Source organism: Macaca mulatta, chromosome 1 (genome assembly GCF_049350105.2).
Source record: "Macaca mulatta isolate MMU2019108-1 chromosome 1, T2T-MMU8v2.0, whole genome shotgun sequence".
Classification (NCBI taxonomy): Eukaryota; Metazoa; Chordata; class Mammalia; order Primates; family Cercopithecidae; genus Macaca; species Macaca mulatta.
In genome coordinates this window covers 11,368,811-11,389,707 of record NC_133406.1, presented here as the reverse complement: position 1 = coordinate 11,389,707, position 20,897 = coordinate 11,368,811, and the positions used below count along the sequence as shown (strand labels likewise).

The following is a 20,897-nucleotide window of genomic DNA, read 5'->3' as shown; positions in this document are numbered from 1 at the left end:
TTCCCTATATAGATAAAGAGAATCTGTAGATCCTCATGATTCATGTTGCGTTTAGGAAAATCTGATTATTCACTGGGCAGATAGGCCCATTTTCTCCACTGTCCCAGTTAAGAAAGCTTTTGAACCCTTGCTGATGATTTCAATGGTTGGACTTTGAGAAGTCATTTGAATTATTAACTAGGATTTGAATTGAGTTGGATATACAAATAATAAAGTATAAACTAGTTATTCTTCTAATCAGTACTTTCAAGCAATCAAAGCACAGTTCTCATAGCCTGAACACTACAAAAGTGATCTCTTATGGAACGTTTTTCCTGTTTAATGTCTTCTAAGTCTGGTAAAGTTTATTATATTTTAGTTGTTTTCCAATAGCCCTAAAGAGCTCTCACAGTTTGGGCAAGGATTGTTTGCTGTTCATAAATTCATACCTGTTTATTAGCTTATTTCTCTGTATAACTCATGTTTTTATGGGAGCTGCTGGTTATATTGATTTTATAGTGAATTTCATGAAGTAAGGAATCTTTTAATAATTCATGTAATCATTATTTGACTATTTTATAATTCTGACTTTATATAAAACATGAAGTTAAAGAAAAATACGTTGAATGTGCTTCGTAATATTTTTCCACATAATTTCCACAATATATTTGTAAGTAGTTAGTGAAAAATGGTTGTTTGAGCTCTTAATCTTCTGTGTAAACATATAAAGGTTGACTTATTGAGGCTTTTGATCAGTTCATATTTTTGCTATGAACCAATAATGAAGCAGATTTGTTATTTCATTACAGATAAGGAAATACACAAAGCAGATAATTTACCTGCTTACGTTTCTGTAATATCATTTGCATAACAAAGTAAAGAAATTGAATGTAATGATTTCATTTTTCAGTCATTCAACATATACTTGTTTGTGATGTACACTGTGGTAGATGAGGGAGATACGATACAAAGATGAAGAAGACAATTTTTTTCCTCAGGGACTTTTTAGTGGCAGTCGAGGGAGAAAGATCGATAACATATGTGATAGAATTAAGAATAAAAAGCATTGGGGCCAGGGCACAATGGCTCACACCTATAATCCCAGCACTTTGGGAGGCCAAGGTGGGTGGATCACGAGGTCAGGAGTTCGAGACCAGCCTGGCCAACATAGTGAAACCCTGTCTCAACTAAAAATCAAAAATTATCCAGGCATGGTGCCAGGCCCCTATAATCCCAGCTACTTGGGAGGCTGAGGTAGGAGAATCGCTTTAACCCAGGAGGCAGAGGTTGCAGTGAACTGAGGTCATGCCATTGCACTCAAGTCTGGGCAACAGAGCAATGCACTGTCTCAAAAATAATAATAATAATAAAAATAAAGAGTACTGGGGACAACAAAAAAGGCAGTTTTAGCCAGGAACACCTGGAAAGACTTCACAAAGCTGATACAAGATGAGTCTTGAGATTAGGAAGACTGAAACTCTGCTACATGAGGAGAAACTTCAAGCATTCTAACATGGTTGGAGATAGCATTCAGGAAAGTAAAGGGTGAAAGATGAGACAGTAATAGAAAGCTAGAAAGAGGGGAGGAAGGCTTTTTATGTCAGGTGAGGAGTGGGGACTGTACCAGTGGCAAATAGAATTCTTTTACTGGCTTTAAAAAGGTAAGATGAGCCGGGCGCAGTGGCTCACACCAGTAATCCCAGCACTTTGGGAGGCGGAGGCAGGCACCTGAGGTCAGGAGTTCGAGACCAGCCTGGCCAACATGGTGAAACCCCATCTGTACTAAAAATAAAAAAAGTAGTCGGGTGTGGTGGTGGGCACCTGTCATCCCGGCTACTCGGGAAGCTGAGCCGGGAGAATCTCTTGAACCCAGGAGGTGGAGGTTGCAATGAGCCAAGATAGTACCACTGTACTCCAGCCTGGGCAACAGAGCAGGGCTCTGTCTCAAAAAAAAAAAAAAAAAAAAAAAAAAAAAAAAGGTAAAATGAGTAGATTTGCATTTCAGAAATGTATCCTGACAACAGACAACAATAAGGAACATGAATAGCTGTAAGTCAGCAATTAGAATAGGTGGTAATTCAAGAGCAAGGTGACTGAGCAGGCCCCTCGGACAGCGTGTATGTGTGTTGATTGTGAGAGCTCCTAGAGGGGGAGTCATCTCGTGTGGCAGATGAGGGAGCATCACAGCCTAGACGTTCTCCCAGGTTTTTTGCCTGGGTGACTGACTGGATAATGTCCCCACCAAGTTAGTGCATGCTCAAGATAGGCTGGAGAGAAAAGGAGAAGTTTAAATTTAGACCCATTGTGTTTTAGTTGTGGTTGAGACATCCAGGATGAGTCAGAACAGTTTCTAAGAAACATGGCTTTAGAGATATTAGCTTATAGCAGAAAGAATGGCCAAAATTGTCTAGATGAACATGCAAACCAAAAACAAGAAGAGAATCAAAGATAGATTCCTAAAGATAATCAGCATTTAAAAGTTCAGCAAGGGCCAGGCGTGGTGGCTCACGCCTGTAATCCCAGCACTTTGAGAGACCGAGGCAGGTGGATCACGAGGTCAGGAGTTCAAAACCAGCCTGACCAACATGGTGAAACCCTGTCTCCACTAAAAATACAAAAATTAACCGGGCACGGTGCTGCGTGCCTGTAATCCCAGCTACTCAGGAGGCTGAGGCAGGAGAATCGCTTGAACCGGGGAGGCAGAGGTTGCAGTGAGCCAAGATCGTGCCACCTCACTGCAGCCTGGCAACAGAGCGAGACTCCGTCTCAACAACAGCAACAACAACAACAACAAAGTTCAGCAAGGAGAAGAGAGTCAGTAAGGACACTGACAACGTTCAGAGGGAGCCAGAAAGGCTGGGCACATTGATGTTAAGAAAGAAGGGAGTTTTAGGAAAAGGGAATTTGGTCAGGGATATGCAATGCCACTGAACCGTTGGAAAGATGAGTTGTAAAGTGTGATTTTGCTGCGCAGTGAAAAGCAGCTTTGTTCCTGCGGATGGAGAGTGCCTGGAAAGCTAAGTAATCCGGGAAAGATTTGAGTATCTGCTGGGTAGGAGGTATTAGAGGCCTGAAAATACAGGCCTGAGCAAGGCATCGGGTATTCGGTGGAGCCATGAGTGGGGGACTTCAAAACATCCTCAGAGACGGGGAAAGGAGGCCAGTGTGGAGCCAGTCATAAACGGCTTGTAGGTCGTGAGAGCAGCAAAGTTCGAGGAGGAAATATTTGATACTTCTTGTTTGCTGTGAAGTAGGAGGAATGGCTGTTTTCTGGGAGTGTTGGTACAGTAGGAACTTGGAGGAAACAGAAGCTTTGAAATAGCTACCTTGAAAAACAGGAGAAGGAGCCAGTTAAAGGCATGCCAGGTCTTGCTAAGTTTTGAAGTCCAAAATGCAATAGTTGCCTGTGGAAATCTGCCATATCATCTCAGTACTTTCTTTGAATATAATCCATTTTTTATGTGTACTTCTCCAGCTCTCAGTTTGCCAACTAATGTGGAAGATGTTTGTCCAAATATACCGTCTTTGGAGAAACTCATGGAAGAAATCGTGGAATTAGCTGAGTCCGGCATTCGCTACACTCAAATGCCACATGTGATGGAAGTCATACTGCCCATGCTTTGCAGCTACATGTCTCGTTGGTGGGAGCATGGGCCTGAGAACAATCCAGAACGGGCCGAGATGTGCTGCACAGCCCTGAACTCAGAGCACATGAACACACTTCTAGGGAACATATTGAAAATCATATATAATAACTTGGGGATTGATGAGGGAGCCTGGATGAAGAGGCTAGCAGGTAAGAATCAGAAGAAGACATTGTACCCCTTCAATCTATTTTATTTCCAAAAGAATTTTAAATATATAAACTAGAATTTTCCCATCACAATTTTTATTAATATTTTCTTTACTCAAAAATAGCATTATTTGTCATGCTGTTGTTTAATGTAGATAAAAACAGGCATTGGGTTTATTTTAAATAGTTACTACTTTTAAGTAAATATTTTTCTGACTTGTCAGTCTCTGTAAGATTAATCAATAAACACAGCAGGAAAAACTAATGAGTCTATAGCCAGAGACAAAAATAAAACGTTCAACTTTTAGCAATCCACTTTTAGCCATCTGTGGCTAAACCAAAAAATGGGTAAACCAAAAAAATGTAGTCTAATATCTACAATTATTGCATTATTTATATTGAAAAGTTTAAAGCAATCTAAGTATCCAATAACTAGAATATGGCTAAATAAGTTATGTACATCTACATGCCAGAATATTATGTCATCTTTAAATGTTAAAGTTCCAACAATGTTTTATGCCCTGGAAATCCTCATATTATGAAGGGCAAAATGAAGAGGTTTTAAAACAATGAATTCAGAATGTTATGTGTGTAATATATATGTATATTAATGTATCTACTGATGAAAGCTCCAGAGAAATGCAGCAATGACGTATTAATTTGGATAGATGATTATGGTTGACTTTAACTTTTCTCTTGTGTACTTTTCCCCTGTGCATATATGTTACCTTCAGGGAAAAAATAGTTTTAAAAAATGGCCTAATCAAGTTTAGAACTATTACTAATAACTATGGTTATTATTAAGTAAGAGAGCAGTGTTCCATGTAATCTAACTCTTCCATTGGGCCAAGGATGGGGATAGTTAAAATGAGATAACTGCATGTGGTCTCATGTAGTAATTATGTAGCAGAGCTTGTTCCTATTCTAAGAGTTAGGGGAAACTTTTCCATTTGGGGATTTTATTTATTGTGTGAAAATGATTTCCAAAATGACTGAAAATCTTTTTTTCCATTCTAAATTAGCTATCAATCTATTCTAAAAACAAGGAAGATCATTGAATTCAACTTAGTAATCATTTTTTTGTAATAGCAACTATGCAATTAGAGCTTGGACTAGAAAAATGGCTGAGGCATGAGCTGTACCCTTAAGGAAGTCATGTGCTGGAGAAGGAGGCTTTAATCATGTTGCAATTATAATTATAATCTCTCATCATTTTAATGAATGGTTATACAGAGCAGAATACTAATGTCTGTCTTTAAACAGTGTTTTCCCAGCCTATAATAAATAAAGTGAAACCTCAGCTCTTGAAAACTCATTTCTTGCCGTTAATGGAGAAACTCAAGAAAAAGGCAGCCATGGTGGTGTCTGAGGAAGACCACCTGAAAGCCGAGGCCAGGGGGGACATGTCAGAGGCTGAACTCCTCATCCTAGATGAGTTCACCACGCTGGCCAGAGATCTCTATGCCTTCTACCCTCTCTTGATTAGATTTGTGGACTATAACAGGTATGATCAAAAGTAATTTAGTAATTTCCCCAATTCAGTGATAACCTTTCTTGGCTCACATGTCCTTCTTGAATCACTTCATTCACTATTTGGCCATGAGCTTGTTGGTAATGATAACATAATTAATTGTTTATAGGTAAGTTAATTTTCGGCTTAAAATTAAAACGCCTTAAAATCAAAGTTGGTCATTTCATTCTGATTTGGCATGTAAAAGTTAACAGTTTGACAGTTATGATGTTTAAATTTTCTTTTAATGTTACAGCTCTATGCTGAAACCACCATGAGCTCTGTGGTCAGTACATTTAACTTTAGGAGGGTGATTTTTTTTTTAATTAACTTTAAGGAGTAGCTGTGAAACCGCTTTATTTATTATGTGATCCAGGGCAAAGTGGCTGAAGGAGCCTAACCCGGAAGCAGAGGAGCTCTTCCGCATGGTGGCAGAAGTGTTTATCTACTGGTCGAAATCCCATGTGAGTGTGAAAACATTGACAGATCACGCCTACTGTTTGGTAGGCACCTGCCTACTTGCCTCCTAGGTTTCATGTAACAGTTGAGGAGAGAGGATAGGTTCCCCTGAGGAGTTTGAGGGAATATAAACCCTCTTTTGAGTTTTGCAATTTATCTTCTTAAAAAAAATCACAGGAATTTTTAATTGCGCTCCATAAACATATTTTAAATTTGCCCCTAAATTTTAGACTAATATTGACGTTACATTAAGATGTACTATTTTTACTATTTAGCTTTCCCTATCTCTTGGCATTCTGTTCTCTTAATATGCAGTACTCAGTTTGAGATGTGCTTAAATAGACTAGCGATTTCCAACAATAACACACACTCATATTACTTGTAAAGGTACTGCTTCCATAAATTTGTTTTATCTTCACACACTTTACATCTACAGGAATTTAGTTTGGCTTACATTTTAGAATCTGTTGGCTTTTAAAATAAAGCTTCTTTCTACTGACAATCCTGTTGATAGAATTTCTAAAGGACATATTTGGTGAATTTTCACTATTTTGTGTAGTGCAAGTGGAACTATACATTTTTAAATCTGGAAAAGATTTTAATCATAAGAATTGTATAATATTCTATCATAAGAATTGTGTAGTATTCTACCATTTATTTTCAGTAACTAGCAGAATATAGGTAATTCAGCATTGATGATTATCCTGAATTATTTTAAAAGTTTAGAATTTTTATATCTATTATAATTCTATGTCACTCTGTAAATGGGAGACAGAAAATAAAAATAAAAATTTCAACCTCAGTTTTATCATCTGAGTTATCTTACCAGTTTACTTCATCAGACTGTAAAATATTATGTGTTCAAATCAAATTACTTTGAACACATTATTTTTAAATAAAGTATTCACATTTAATATTTGGGATAATAAATATTATTTATTGCCTATATCTGAGGAGTCTGTCAAACTTAATAGGAAACTTTATATAAAAACATACATAAAAACAATCACTCAGAAAGGATATATGAAATAATGATTTCTTAACATGCAAATTTGTATCTTCACAAGGATACAAATTTATTTATCCTGTGTAACTCATGTTTGGGGGATGCAATAGGTCATCCAAGGTATTATGAAGGAAAATTCAAAATCCACTCTAAAAAGATAAATAGATTAGATATGTAGATAGACAGACAGACTGATAGATAGATAGATATGCATGCCCAGTGACAGGTGGGAACATTGCTTGACTTCAGGAGTTTGAGGCTACAGTGCCCTATCATTGCAAGCTGCATCCCAGCCTGGGTGACAGAGCCAGACCCTGTCCCTAAATACATACATGAATGAATGAATAAATAAATAAATTCCAGAAGAAATCAGTCCATTTTGAGTTGCCAAAGAACAAAGATGAATTTTTGCTTTTTGCCTCTTGTTTTTCCTGTTGGGTTACTTCACCTAGAATGCCTAATGGGAAAATAGGGGGATACCAGGAAAAAATTACTAAAAACTGCATATTTTTGCGGGGCGCAGTGGCTCATGCCTGTAATGCCAGCACTTTGGGAGGCCGAGGCAGGCGGATCACGAGGTCAGGAAATTGAGACCATCCTGGTTAACACGGTGAAACCCCGTCTCTACTAAAAATACAAAAATTAGCCGGGCGTGGCAGCGTGCGCCTGTAATCCCAGCTGCTGGGGAGGCTAAGGCAGGAGAATGGTGTGAACCTGGGAGGCGGAGCTTGCGGTGAGCCAAGACTGCGCCGCTGCACTCCAGCCTGGGCGACAGAGCAAGACTCTGTCTCAAAAAAAAAAAAAAACAAAAACAAAAACAAAAAAAAAACTGTATATTTTTATTTGAAGAACTGCAAATCTTCAGCTTCCTCAATCATTAAAATGCTGAAGAAGTGTCTTTAGATTTAGGTACAAGATTAAAGTTTGGAACAAGAGTATTTATCATAATCAGTAGGTTTTCAGATGAACATCTAATAATACTTTCAAGAATAAGCAAAAATATCTGAATATGTACTTTTGAATCTCATGGGCATATATTAATATAAACATACATTGGCTAATGTGTTATGTTTTTCCCCAAATATTTAAAGATAAATTGATTTTGCTAGTCTTTTTATGTTCCCAAATTAAAAGGGAATAAATAATGATATGGTATTTTAAAAAGAGGTAAAAAATCTGACAGAATAGAAAGTTACATCATAGTTCTATGCGTCCTTGGAAAGTCTAGGTTAATTAATCTTAGGAATCAGTATATGCCTTTCACCAGCTAATCAGGGGTTTGAATATTCATGCTACTCCTTGGTAAACGTGTGATCTTGCAATTACATTTTCTGAACCTTAGTTTTCCCATCTTTGCAATGCGCATATTCATATCTAGTTCACAGAACTGTTGCTCCCAGCCAAGTACCCTCATTAGATACTCAAGAAATACTTGTATCCTTTTTTGATGTTTCTTATATATCAAATTAATACTTATCTCTGTAAAAGCTTGCAGGTTCTGTGTAACCTCTAATTACAAAGACTTCTTTAAGTGGTTTTAACTGAAATTTCCTTTGCAACTTCTCAGAATTTCAAAAGAGAAGAGCAGAACTTCGTTGTACAGAATGAAATCAACAATATGTCTTTCCTTATTACTGATACCAAGTCCAAGATGTCCAAGGTATGACTATAAACTGTTTCACTCTTCTAGAAAATATCCGAATGTGACTTTCATGAATTGATCTTTTTTTTTTTAGATTTTCGAAGATTTGTAACTGGAATCTGATAGATTTGGTAATGTTATAAATTGGTTAAAACACGCAAGCTGTTTTAAGGTTACTGGAATTTGTTTGAATCAGGTGTGGTTAAGACATGCAGACGGGAAATGACTGTCATGAAGGAAGACATTTCTACTGACAGATCCCTGGAAACCGGAGGCATGCCATGCCAAGCAGGGCCGTTGGGAAGGGGTCAGGGTTGGTCAGGAGGCAGAGAAAGCAAGGAGAAGACGTGGGTGAGAGCTTGCCTCACGGTCTCCACTGGAAGGAATGGACAAGGCATGGCAAATGGGTTTCTGATTGGCTAATTTGAATAATTTTCAGGGGCTCCACATCGGAGAGGCTGTTCTTGGTTGCCTGGTACCTAGTCCCAGAATGATTAGGGCAGGTGGATAGTAGCCCAGAGTATAAGAGCCCCTTGGGGGAGGTGGGGGTCAGTGTGGGCTCTGGATTAGTTGATTTATATACAAAAAGCAAGCTCCCCGGACCAAGGAACCCATTTCCTTCTCTAGGAATTGCCTAACCATGGGAGGGACTGCTGTCTCCCCAGGATTAGCAATTCTCCAAGATGTCAGAGCAACAGAATAAAGACATTCTTCACACACACGCACACACCACACCCCACTCACAAAATTATCAGTCAGTATAATGTGTGTTTAATACGTCAACACTATGTATCCATCAAGTGTGAATATTTGTGTGCTTATGTGTACCAAATAAACAGACCTCAAAATAAATTCGCTGCATTATTTAAAAGCCACATGGACGAATTCCAGGTTCTCACACATGAAGTGGGAAGTATCTTTCCTGATTTTTGTTTTCTCTATCGTATTGGGGAGGAGAGGAGCTTCCATTTACAACGTTTTTAAAGGGCTTTGTATATGTAATTCCTGCTAAATGAGAAATAAATATATTACATGTGGTGATATTTGGCAGCCAAATGGCCAAAGATCCAAAAATGAGTGGTACTCAGGCAGAGGAAATTAGCCTCTACTGACTTAATACATTCTGGCAACAGAGTAGCTTGGGTATACCCACTCCACTGACCTCCAGAAGTCACCGGATCCTCAGGCCTGCTCTGCAATCTGCCACCAGGGAAATAGAATGGCATTGCTTGATAGGCCTAGTCTTGTTTAGAGTTTTGAATGCCATGTGTTTGACCTGACAGCACATGAACTAGAAGCTAATGCCAGGAGAAGTCTGTGTATTCCTGTGCAGACATCCTTTTCCTTCTTTTCCATCAGTCGAGTCCAGTGATTCTCAAAGATGCTCTCAAAGCACTACACATTGTAGAACGTAGAGTGAGACATCCATAAACATTGGCTAATAGTAACACAGTTTAGTCTTATTTGCAAGAAGAAAAAAGGGAAGTAATGGGTAAAGCCTCTTAATTTTAACATTTCTGACCCACAAATTTTCTCAAACTAAAAAATTGAGTTTTTTGTTTTTTTTTTTTAATATATGACTTATAGTACTCTGAGGCAAAACATATAGAAAATGATAGTAATTCTCAGGGCTTTGGGAGGTTAAGGTGGGAGGACTGCTTGAGGCCAAGAGTTCGAGACCAGCCTGGGCAACATAGTTAGACCCTATCTCTACAAAATATGTTAAAAAATTAGCCAGGTGTGGTGGCACACACCTGTAGTTCTAGCCACTTAAGGAGGCTGAGGTGTGATGATTGCTTGAGCCCAGAAGTTCAAGGCTGCAATGAGCTATGATCACACCATTGTATTCCAACTGGGGCCACAGAGTGAGACCATCTTTATAAAAAAAAAAAAAAAAAAGAAAGAAAGAAAGAAAGAAAGAAAGAAAGAAAGAAAGAAAGAAAGAAAGAAAGAAAATAATGGTAATAAAGTTGAAATTTTTAGAAATTACTGATTATACTTAGCTTATTTTTAAAAGTTTAAAAAAATTATTTGTAATTTTATATCATGTAGGTATAATACACTTTTTTTTTTGCTTGAAATAATGCTTCTAGTTCAAACAATAGAGTCAACACATTCATGTTTTATATTGTTTTGCTCAAGAAATCATGATGTCCACATTATGTCTGCCATAGAAGCACAGGAACTGCAGTTTTTCAGCATGATTGGGGGCTCTGCTGAACCTGGATGGCATGAAGGACCCAAGCCTAGTGCCGAGAGTGATTAACAGGAGGATTGCCGTAGGTGTTACCTATGAGGCGGAGTGGATGCAGAATTGTTTCCCCCATAATGCTGAGAAGGGAGAGATGCCGAGTGCTTCAGGGATTCTTGTAACAAGATCTCAAACCATCTGCCTGAGGCATCAAAGCGGCAGAGAGAGCCGCCCTGCAGAGTTCTCAAGGAAAAAGGAACTCCTTTCAAACAGATTTAGACCAAATGCAAGTAGAAACAGGAACCAGAGGACAAGTGATTCCTATCAGTCTTCAGCCAGTCACTCAAGCAGGGGATAATCACTGTTTGCATGCAGTGCCAGTTCCAAAACTATTTTCTAAATAGAAAATAGATTGAAGCCAGCAGGCCAGTCTAGAATATGGTGATCCGGGAGAAGGGACCTCATTTTGACATAGAGCAAAAGGTACATAGCTCACAAGGCAGAGAGAGGCCAGTGCATAGAAAATTGGCCATAAGGAAAGAAAGTGACCACCTATGTGTGGCATGGAAACCCTCAGGGATATGTGTAATGGTGGTGATCACTGTGAAAAGTGGACCTTAGTTGACTTTTACTCAGTATGTCAGTTTGCATATGACAGAGCTATATGTATTATGATGCAAAAGTAACCCCGGTGTTTGCTATTACTTTCAGTGGCAAACACTGTGATTACTTTTGCACCAACAGAATAGCATATGACTGCTTTCTCTACAGCGAAGCCTTTCTCTTTCTGCTTTCCCATGTGCCCTCTTAGCCCTTGGTTTCTCCTAGCAGGGCACGTGGCCCCTTGTTCTGCAGCCCATCTGTGACTTAGATATCTGTCCCTCAAGGGCAGGAAACATACGTCATTCACTTGCTAACTCTAAAGCTCAATGCAGTGCTTGGTGCCTAGTAGCTACCTAATTAATATGGATGAAATAAATTTTGACTTTAAAGAATTTATAAATGTGGTCATTGGGCTTTTAAAAAATGCATCTTATTTTACTTTGCGTTTACTGACTCACTGTTGCAGTGGTACGAAATCCACAGTGGCACCACATTATATGGCTAGCATTGCTGAAATTTGTAATAATATGTTTGAAATTTTCCTAACTTGTCTTATGAAACTTGGGGTTTTTGTAACTTATTTTAAAAAACATAGACCAGGCCAGGCACGGTGGCTCACGCCTGTAATCCCAGCACTTTGGGAGGCCGAGGCAGTCAGATCACCTGAGGTCAGGAGTTTGAGACCAGCGTGGCCAATGTGGTGAAACCCCGTCTCTACTAGAAATATGAAAAATTAACCTGGCGTAGTGGCGGGCACCTGTAATCCCAGCCACTCAGGAGGTCAAGACAGGAGAATCGCTTGAACCCAGGAGGTGGAGGTTGCAGTGAGCCGAGATTGTGCCATTGCACTCTAGCCTGGACAACAAGAGTGAAACTCCGTCTCAAAAAACAAAACAAAACAAAAGAAAACCAGATAGATAGAGAGATAGATAGATAGATAGATAGATAGATAGATAGATAGATAGATAGATAGCATTGATAGATAGCGTTTATTACAGGTTCTCTGTGTTTATTTGTGGGTGTGAGAAAAGGTGGGTTTTGCCTGTTGCATTACACAATTGTACTCTATTTTTTTCTTAAGATTTCATTTCCTGTCGAAATATAATCACAGGCCTTGGACATTTAAAGCTAGGCTCATTTTTATAATTACTATATCTAAAATACAAAAAGGTATCTTTTTGTGGGTTTTTTTTTTTTTTTTTTTTTTTGGTAGGCTATTTCATTGTAGGAATATTAGAACATTTTTTGTAAGTTCCCACAGAAAGGTCCTGTGAAACCGATTAAAACTGTGCTTCCCGTTCATAATGTGGTAAAGGAGAGAGCTTGGCTTTCAGAGGCAGATCAGCCTGGAGTGCTGACTCTGCCACTTCATAATCCCTTCACTCATCTTAAACCTCATTGTTGGTAGCAGCAAAATGCTTGTCATGTTGCTTACCTTGATGGAGGCTTGTAAACATCAGAATAATGTGTGTATCGTGCCTCGCAGATTGTAGGCATGCAACAAATTTTAACAGATATGAATTGTAGTAACAAATTGATAAAGTTAAAGTGCAACTGGATATCTAACAATCATATAGTTAATAAGTACTTAGAAAATGTATGAGACAAAGAAATTGATAAGATAGTCAAAGATGTCAGAGGTAAGTGAAGATTTGAATAGGTATTGAAAAATGAGTCTTTTCTAGATGGGTCATGAGGAGAGAGGGTGGTGGAGCCTGCTACTATCCCATTTTATGCAGCCATAGCACTGCTTTTGCTCAAGTCTAATAGTATCTTTGAAAAAGAGTCTGTTTGATGTCTTTCTTATTTTCCTGGTCCACTATTAAATTTAAGGCTATTTTATGTGAAATCGCTACAATCATATTTGTATGTTTGTTGGTGTGTGAGAGAGAGAGGAGGCAGAAGCAGAGGTTGATTGATTGATTGATTGATTGATTGATTTAAGAAAGGGCTCAGGTGGCCGGATGCGGTGGCTCACACCTGTTATCCCAGCACTTTGGGAGGCCAAGGCAGGTGGATCACGAGGTCAGAAGTTCAAGACCAGCCTGGCCAAGTTGGTGAAACCCCATCTCTACTAAAAATACAAAAAAATTTAGCCGGGCATGGTGGTGGGCACCTGTAATCCCAGCTACTTGGGAGGCTGAGGCAGAGAATTGCTTAAACCCAGGAGGCGGACACTGCAATGAGCCGAGATCGCACCACTGCACTCTAGCCTGGTAACAGAGCAAGACTCTGTCTCAAAAAAAAAAAAAAAAAAAAAAAAGAAAAAAGAAAAAGAAAAAGCACTCAGGTGATTGATTTAAGAAAGGGCTCAGGTTATCCCACTTTCCTTCTTAAATATGCCCACATATGGGCCATGTTATTACATCTTCATAACTGATCCAAATGCTCAGATTGAAAATGAAAAAGTGTGCAAATTCATTAGCTTTGGCGGCTCTGTTTAAATTATCAAGCTGCTCCTATGAGCAAGGCACAGTGCTTGGCTTTGAATACAGAGAAAGGACAAAACAGGTTTGGCAGCTGCCCCAAAGGAGCTACATAGTTTGGCGAGGAAATAGGCACTAAACAAATGAACAAAAGATACCCAATATATGTGTACAGGAGGATATTTTATTGCTTATAGATTTAATTTCCTCATATTAACAGTGATATCACCCATAAATATTCAAATATTTACTACTCTTTCCAGTTCTAGATTTCTTCTCGGGTGGAAAGCAAAATTATTGTTTGTGTATAAGTAGGAATTCATTTGCCTAGTATTACTCAAAATTGAGTAATTTGTAGATGCGTTTAGTGTTGATTATTTTTATTATAAGCTCACAAATATTTATAAATATTAAACCAGATATAAGCTCCGTCTGCCTCTACGACCATAAAACCAGAAGAACTTTCCAGGTTAAAATCAATGAAAACTCTAACACCAACAAATTTAGACTAGGAAAACTCCAAACCAATACAATTTAGACTACACTGGGGATGTTGCTTTGCTGAAACTAAATTACTAGTATTGGATAGAAGTATGTTTGTATAATTTGTATCAATTTGCTTAATTTTTCAGATAGTCGTTCTTCATTTGGGTAATTATTTTTATCATTTTAGTTATGTTGTCGTTTGAACAAAGAGCCCATTTTAAATGACTGATCCATTTTTTAATGAATTAATCAACTTAACAGTACAAATTATTCATCATGTTTTTCCTAATAAACTTAGAATAATCTCTTACAAGTTGGTACATATAAAAATGGGATTCATACAATAAGCACATCTTTTTGGAACAGAAGTGTGATTCTTACTGCTATGGTTCAGAAAATTATAGGTTTAACATATCAATATATAGTATAATTATTACACAATAAATTTTATAACGTAATACAGAAGCTAGCATTGCTGTATGGTGACTTACTTGTTTCACTACTTTTGCTATCCTAAAAATATCTTTCAACCTCATGCTATGATATATTTTACCTTCTGTTAAGTAAAACAGATCATTTGTATATTAAATTCTGTTTTGTTTTTTTTCTCAGTAGCCCAAGACTATTACAATATATTTATATTTGTAAATATTAAAACATTTTTCTTGATCATTTCATTATCATGGAACTATGTTGCAAGTTTGAATTCCTGCTACCAAATGTTTGACATGCACAAATAAGTGGATGTGGTACAATTATTTTCATTTTGACATTAGAACATGCCCTCTTGATAGAATACTCATTACCCCGTGAAAGTTAGACTCTGTCATTTAAGGTGACCCTGTGTTGCTAGCATAAGCCTCAAAAACATCATGAGAGAGTCCTTGAGTAACATGGCAGTATTCAATTGTAAACTGGTTATCCAGATAGTCCTGAGTATTTATGAAACTCCAATGAGTATATTACTTCTATTTCTATTAGACAGGGACTGAGGCTCTAAGAAGACAAGTTTGCAGACTGTATAAAAGGAAAATGCATTTTGTAACTGTTCTAGATATATTAGATCTCACACACACACACACACATACACACACCATATACATGTATACATATTTCAAAGCAAGCATTTGTCAAAGGAAAAATAAGCCCTTTATTCTTATATTTCTTTCTTAAGCATTGAAAATTAGAAAGCACACATCTGAAATTACTATAGCATTTTTATATATTTATCTGCTTCCCTAAAATTACAATTTTCATTTTTCTTCTAAAAATTACATGGGAATGCATATCAGTGAATTATAATAGGAATCTGAGGGCAGGACTTAAAATTAGCAAAAGGTGCTAAGATGGGAAGAGAAAAATTATTTTCAAGACAGGAAGATTTTCAAAACTAGGGAGCAGCAGAAAATGAGGAAGACAAAGTGACAAGTTAGAGAAGAGTTGTAGTGGTTCTACATGTGAGAGAAGCAGGTTCAGATCCCAGCACTTCTCTTGTTCCATAGGCAGCGGTTTCTGATCAGGAAAGGAAGAAAATGAAGCGCAAAGGAGATCGGTATTCCATGCAGACCTCTCTGATTGTAGCAGCTCTGAAGCGCTTACTGCCCATTGGGTTGAACATCTGTGCCCCAGGGGACCAGGAGCTCATTGCTCTAGCCAAAAATCGATTTAGCCTGGTAAGTCTCCTTTTCATCCCAGCAGTAATGATCGTCTGACCTCCAGACTCCCAGTGTTTGATTCCTTTGTCTCACTGCCCTGTGTCAGTATTTCGTTTGCATGACATGTTTTATTAAGCAGGTTTTCTAGACAGGTCCCAAGACTCAAACATAAAGGCTGCTTCTTTTTTTTTTTTTTTTTTTTTTTGAGGCTGTTTTTATTTCTAAGTTATGTTAATCACCTCTGGGGCACATTCAAGAACCGAACAGAAAAGATACAAACCAATCTCCGCTTAGTGAAAAAAATGGATTTCATATAAACTTCTATAGAAAGTTTGTGATGAGAAGTATATTCAGATTTATGAAGGGTGATTTTTCAATGTTAGAAGCGTAATATATTGTGCCAACTGTGGATAGATAAGGTGTTGACTTTTAAATCAGCTGCTGTTCTCCTCTGCAAGATTTAAGTTCTCAAGATTTTACAATGTCCTCTAAGTTTCTGTTCTTCATAGCTATGCAAATGAGGATGCAGTATTTTGCACACTGGAATTTCTATTTTATATTTATGTAAATTGGAGGACATAGTCTGCATTCCGCATTGAATCACTGAAGCTCGTCACTGTACATGCATGCAGCATTTGATATTCTAAAATGAGTGAATTGAGGGGAAGCTGTGGGAGTGGGCTGCATCACACAGCTCTATTGGCAGTTCTCTAGAGTTTCATTCTCAGTTGCATTTCCCTCGCTATTACTAGGTCATGGAGGATGTTATTAAGGGCTGAACTGACTTTGTGGAGATTTGGAAGAATACTGGAGATATACTTCTATTTCAGTCCAAGAAAACCCCCTTCTTGTTATGAATTGGAAACTTGATTCCATTGAATTTTAATGTCCTTACTGTGGAGGTAAAGCAGGTCATTACCTTGCTTCTGGCTACAGCAGTCTCAAGAAATTATTTCAATAATTACATGCCAAATTTGTGGCATGTAATTTTATAAAGGTGTTTCTTAGACATATACTATTTCAAAAAAGGTTTGGATTGCTTCTATTGACTTGTGACAGTTGATGCAATATAAGACTCCTTTTAGGTAACATATATTTCTTGACAGAAAGATACTGAGGATGAAGTACGAGATATAATCCGCAGCAATATTCATTTACAAGGCAAGGTAAGCCAAGTTTTATTCTTAAGCCACATTTACTATTTATACATTAGTTAATCTCTCTTTAAAATAGTACTACAAATAATGTTACTTTAAACATTAAGGTAATGGACGTATTTTAATTAGTCATTATCCTACTTGCAAAGCCTTTTCTATTAAAAATTCTAAAGATAATAAATGATATATTTTTGAAGAAAATTACCAGAGATGGTCAAATTTTGGAAAAAATATATATCACCAGTTGAAATACAGATTGGATGTATTCTTTTGATAGATGGGTTTTAGGGTCTTTTGGACACAGAGACAGGTGTCTATAAGAAAATGTTGGCTAGGCACAGAGGCTCACACCTGTAATCCCAACACTTTGGAAGGCCGAGGCAGGTGGATCACTTGATCCCAAGTGTTTAAAATCAGCCTGGACAACATGGCAAAACCCCATCTCTACAAAAAATACAAAAATTAGCTGGGTGGTTACACACACCTGTAGTCCCAGCTACTTGAGAGGCTGAGGTGGGAGGATAGCTTGAGCCTGGGAGGCGAAGGTTGTAGTGAGCCAAGATCATGCCACTGCACTCCAGCCTAGGCAACAAAGGGAAACCCTGTCTCAAAAAACAAAAAATTTACATGAAGTGATCAGTAATTAAATATATATATATTAAGAGTCATTAGTCTATAGGTGAATCAGGCCATTCTTGCATTGCTATATAGAAATATGAGACTGGGTAATTTATGAAGAGAAGAGGTTTAAATGAGTCACAGTTCTGCAGGCTGTACAGAAAGTGTAACATGGGCATCTGCCTTTGGGGAGGCTCCAGGAAGCTTACAATCATGGCAGATGGTGAAAGAGAGTCAGGCATCTCACCTGGCAGGAGCAGGAACAAGAGCAGTGAGGAGGGAGGTGACACACACTTAACCAGATCTCACGGTCTCAAGGACAGCACCAAGGGGATGCTGCTAAGCCACTCATGAAAAATTTGCCCCATGATCCACTCGGTGCCCACCAGGCCCCATCTCCAATACTGAGGATTGCATTTCAACATAAGATTTGGGCAGGGAGGCCGGGCGCGGTGGCTCACGCCTGTAATCCCAGCACTTTGGGAGGCCGAGACGGGCGGATCACAAGGTCAGGAGATCGAGACCACGGTGAAACCCCGTCTCTACTAAAAATACAAAAAATTAGCCGGGCGCGGTGGCGGGCGCCTGTAGTCCCAGCTACTCAGGAGGCTGAGGCAGGAGAATGGCGTAAACCCAGGAGGCGGAGCTTGCAGTGAGCCGAGATCACGCCACTGCACTCCAGCCTGGGCGACAGAGCGAGACTCCGTCTCAAAAAACAAAAAACAAAAAACAAACAAACAAAAAAAGATTTGGGCAGGGACATAGATCCAAACTATATCAAAAGGCTATATCGAGATTTGCATTAATAGGAATAAATGAGTTTACCTAAGGAGAAGAGAAGAGTGTACATTTAGAATAAAAACATGGATGGAAATCTATATAACACCTACTTTTTAATGGTGGGTGAAAGAATTGTTAGAAGTAGTTTCGGCAATCCAGTGACCATTTACTATTATTTGGAAATTCTTGTATATCAGTGAATAAATTATTCATTTATTTATAAAACCTGTGATGCAGTTTTAAAAGTCAAGCTGGTATTTTGACTCAGCCTGTTGTCTTCTATTCTGGTGTCCCTTCTCAGGAATTTTTTAAATTATGAAAATATGCGAATGTCAAAAAGTAGCAACAACAATATAATATATGCCTTTCTGGGTATTAAAATGTCTCTTTTCAAAGATCCAAATCAAATTCTTTTTAAATTAGCATTTTAAAGAATAATATGAAGGTGAGACATGCCTTTACCATATTCACAATGCACAAATATTTATTTAGAGCAAATTTCATGTGAAATTTGATGTGTACTCAGTTGTTTACTAACAATTCTTTTAGAGTGAGATTAATTACTATTAGAGTATGATCTTTTTTCAGATAGCCAGAATAATTTGAACATTTTTTTAAAAGCTTATAAAGCCTCTATTGGAACTTCAGAAGAAGAGTTTACACTACGAACATTTTTCCTCTTTAGGGAGAGACGTTAAATGTTTTTACGTACCTGGGTATTTGAGAAGATCAAGTACCCCATGAAAGGGTGCTAGAGATCCCCAGGGGATCCTGGACCACGCTTGGAGCACCATTATCTAGTTCAACAGTTACTGAGTTAGGGACAGAGAGTGCTCAGTACCTCTTAAGAGGAGTCTGGCCCAATCTCAAGAAATGGTCAAATAAGGGGGTTTATGATGATAAGCAGAAAAAGGTTTGTCCATTATATTCTAAAGGTCACTTGTAAGAATACTTTGCACAGTTTAGATGACTTGTTAGGGAGAGAGGAAGAAGGAAGAGAGCAAAAAAGGAAACATTGATCGTCAGTATTTCACCTCCAAATGAATAAGGCCTGAAAATAAAGAGGTAATGAATAAATATTCATCATGTCATTTTATTCTACACTCTCTTACACTAGGAGTTAGGCAGGCATATTGAGATACACAGATTTTCAAAAAATGAATTTTTTTATTCCTAACTTGTTGAATACATTGTCTTGAAATTACAGGGCTATTCATCCTGAGGCCAGAGGAGTAATTTTATGTTAGAATAAAGATTCTACCTTATTAATTATGTTTATGTATTAAATAGAACTAAGAGTACAGATTAAAACCTGTAAGTACCAAACATAGTCCTCAGACTTAAAAAGTATACGGATGAAAACATTTTATTTTATCAAAGGATAAGTAGTGTTTACAAGTCATTTATATACAAAGCTCTATCTGTCTGTGTTTGCCTGTAGATGAAAGTTATTTTTGATATTTTGAACTATGCACTCTCAGTCTGGGAGTTGTGAAGTTTTAGATGTTTTCTATTTCTGCTTCAAAACATTCAGTCTCCCATAATGGAGATTCTAAAGTGGAAGAAAAGACATGGGGATTGCTTTGTCCATTTTTGTTTGTTCGTTTGTTTTTTGTTTTTTGAGATGGAGTCTCACTCTGTCAGCCAGGCTGGAGGGCAGTGGCGCAATCTTGGTTCACTGCAACCTCTGCCTTCCTGGGTTCAAGCGATTCTCCTGCCTCAGCCTCCCGAGTAGCTGTGATTACAGGCGTGCACCACCATGCCCAGCTAACATTTTGTATTTTTAATCGAGAAGAGGTTTCACCATGTTGGCCAGGCTGGTCTCAAACTCCTGACCTCAAGTAATCCACCCGCCTTGGCCTCCCAAAGTGCTGGGATTACAGGTGTGAGCCACTGTGCCTGGCTGCTTTGTCCATTTTTAATAACATACTTATTGTATATTATTTCTTTGAACTGATATGTTCTATCCCTGTGAAGTTGCTTGCTTTTGTCAATTTCTATGACTTATAATAATGTTTCTAAAAAACATGAAGATTTCATATACATTTTTCACCGAGGAAATTTGATGGTATTGAAAAGTGAAATGTGTAGACTCCTTTATGATGAGTATGATTTTAACAACCTCTATTGATTTATATAATTTAATATCTTTGTCTTAGCGAAATTAAACTCTGTTGTAGAGTCCAAATATTTATAGGTAAATGCTATCCTATATGCTTGCCGATAAAAGTAAACATAGAAATCTTTCTACAATTAGACTGTGAATGGGGAGGAGAAAGAGCGAGGGTAGCCTTACCCATTTTGTTCTCCAATTTCCCACTCATCCTTAAGCCCTAGTTACAACGTCTTGTGTTAAGGGAAATCTCCCCAACCACCAAAGAGTAGGATAAATCTAATGGTACTTTATATTTCATTTTAGTAGCCCTTATCACAATTATAAATATTTGTTTAATGTCTATCTTCTCTAATAGATGATAAATTTCATGATGACCAGGACTTTATCTGTCTTTCTCTCTTAGTATTTTTGATTTTTAATAATTGTACATAGTTAAGGTGTCCAACAGGATGTTTCAATATGCATAAACATAGTGA

General features: G+C 37.8%; 1 protein-coding gene across 7 annotated transcripts in view; it reads left to right on the top strand.

Moving 5' to 3' along the window:
* Positions 1-20,897, top strand: part of RYR2 (ryanodine receptor 2) — a 794,036-nt gene that overhangs the window by 663,150 nt on the left and 109,989 nt on the right. For all 7 annotated transcript variants that reach the window (XM_077998277.1, XM_077998259.1, XM_077998275.1 and 4 more), the window contains 6 exons: positions 3,455-3,775; positions 5,036-5,276; positions 5,659-5,746; positions 8,315-8,407; positions 15,598-15,768; positions 16,857-16,916. In XM_077998277.1, coding sequence (XP_077854403.1) covers positions 3,455-3,775; positions 5,036-5,276; positions 5,659-5,746; positions 8,315-8,407; positions 15,598-15,768; positions 16,857-16,916 — 974 coding nt within the window. The remainder of the gene's footprint in view (positions 1-3,454; positions 3,776-5,035; positions 5,277-5,658; positions 5,747-8,314; positions 8,408-15,597; positions 15,769-16,856; positions 16,917-20,897) is intronic.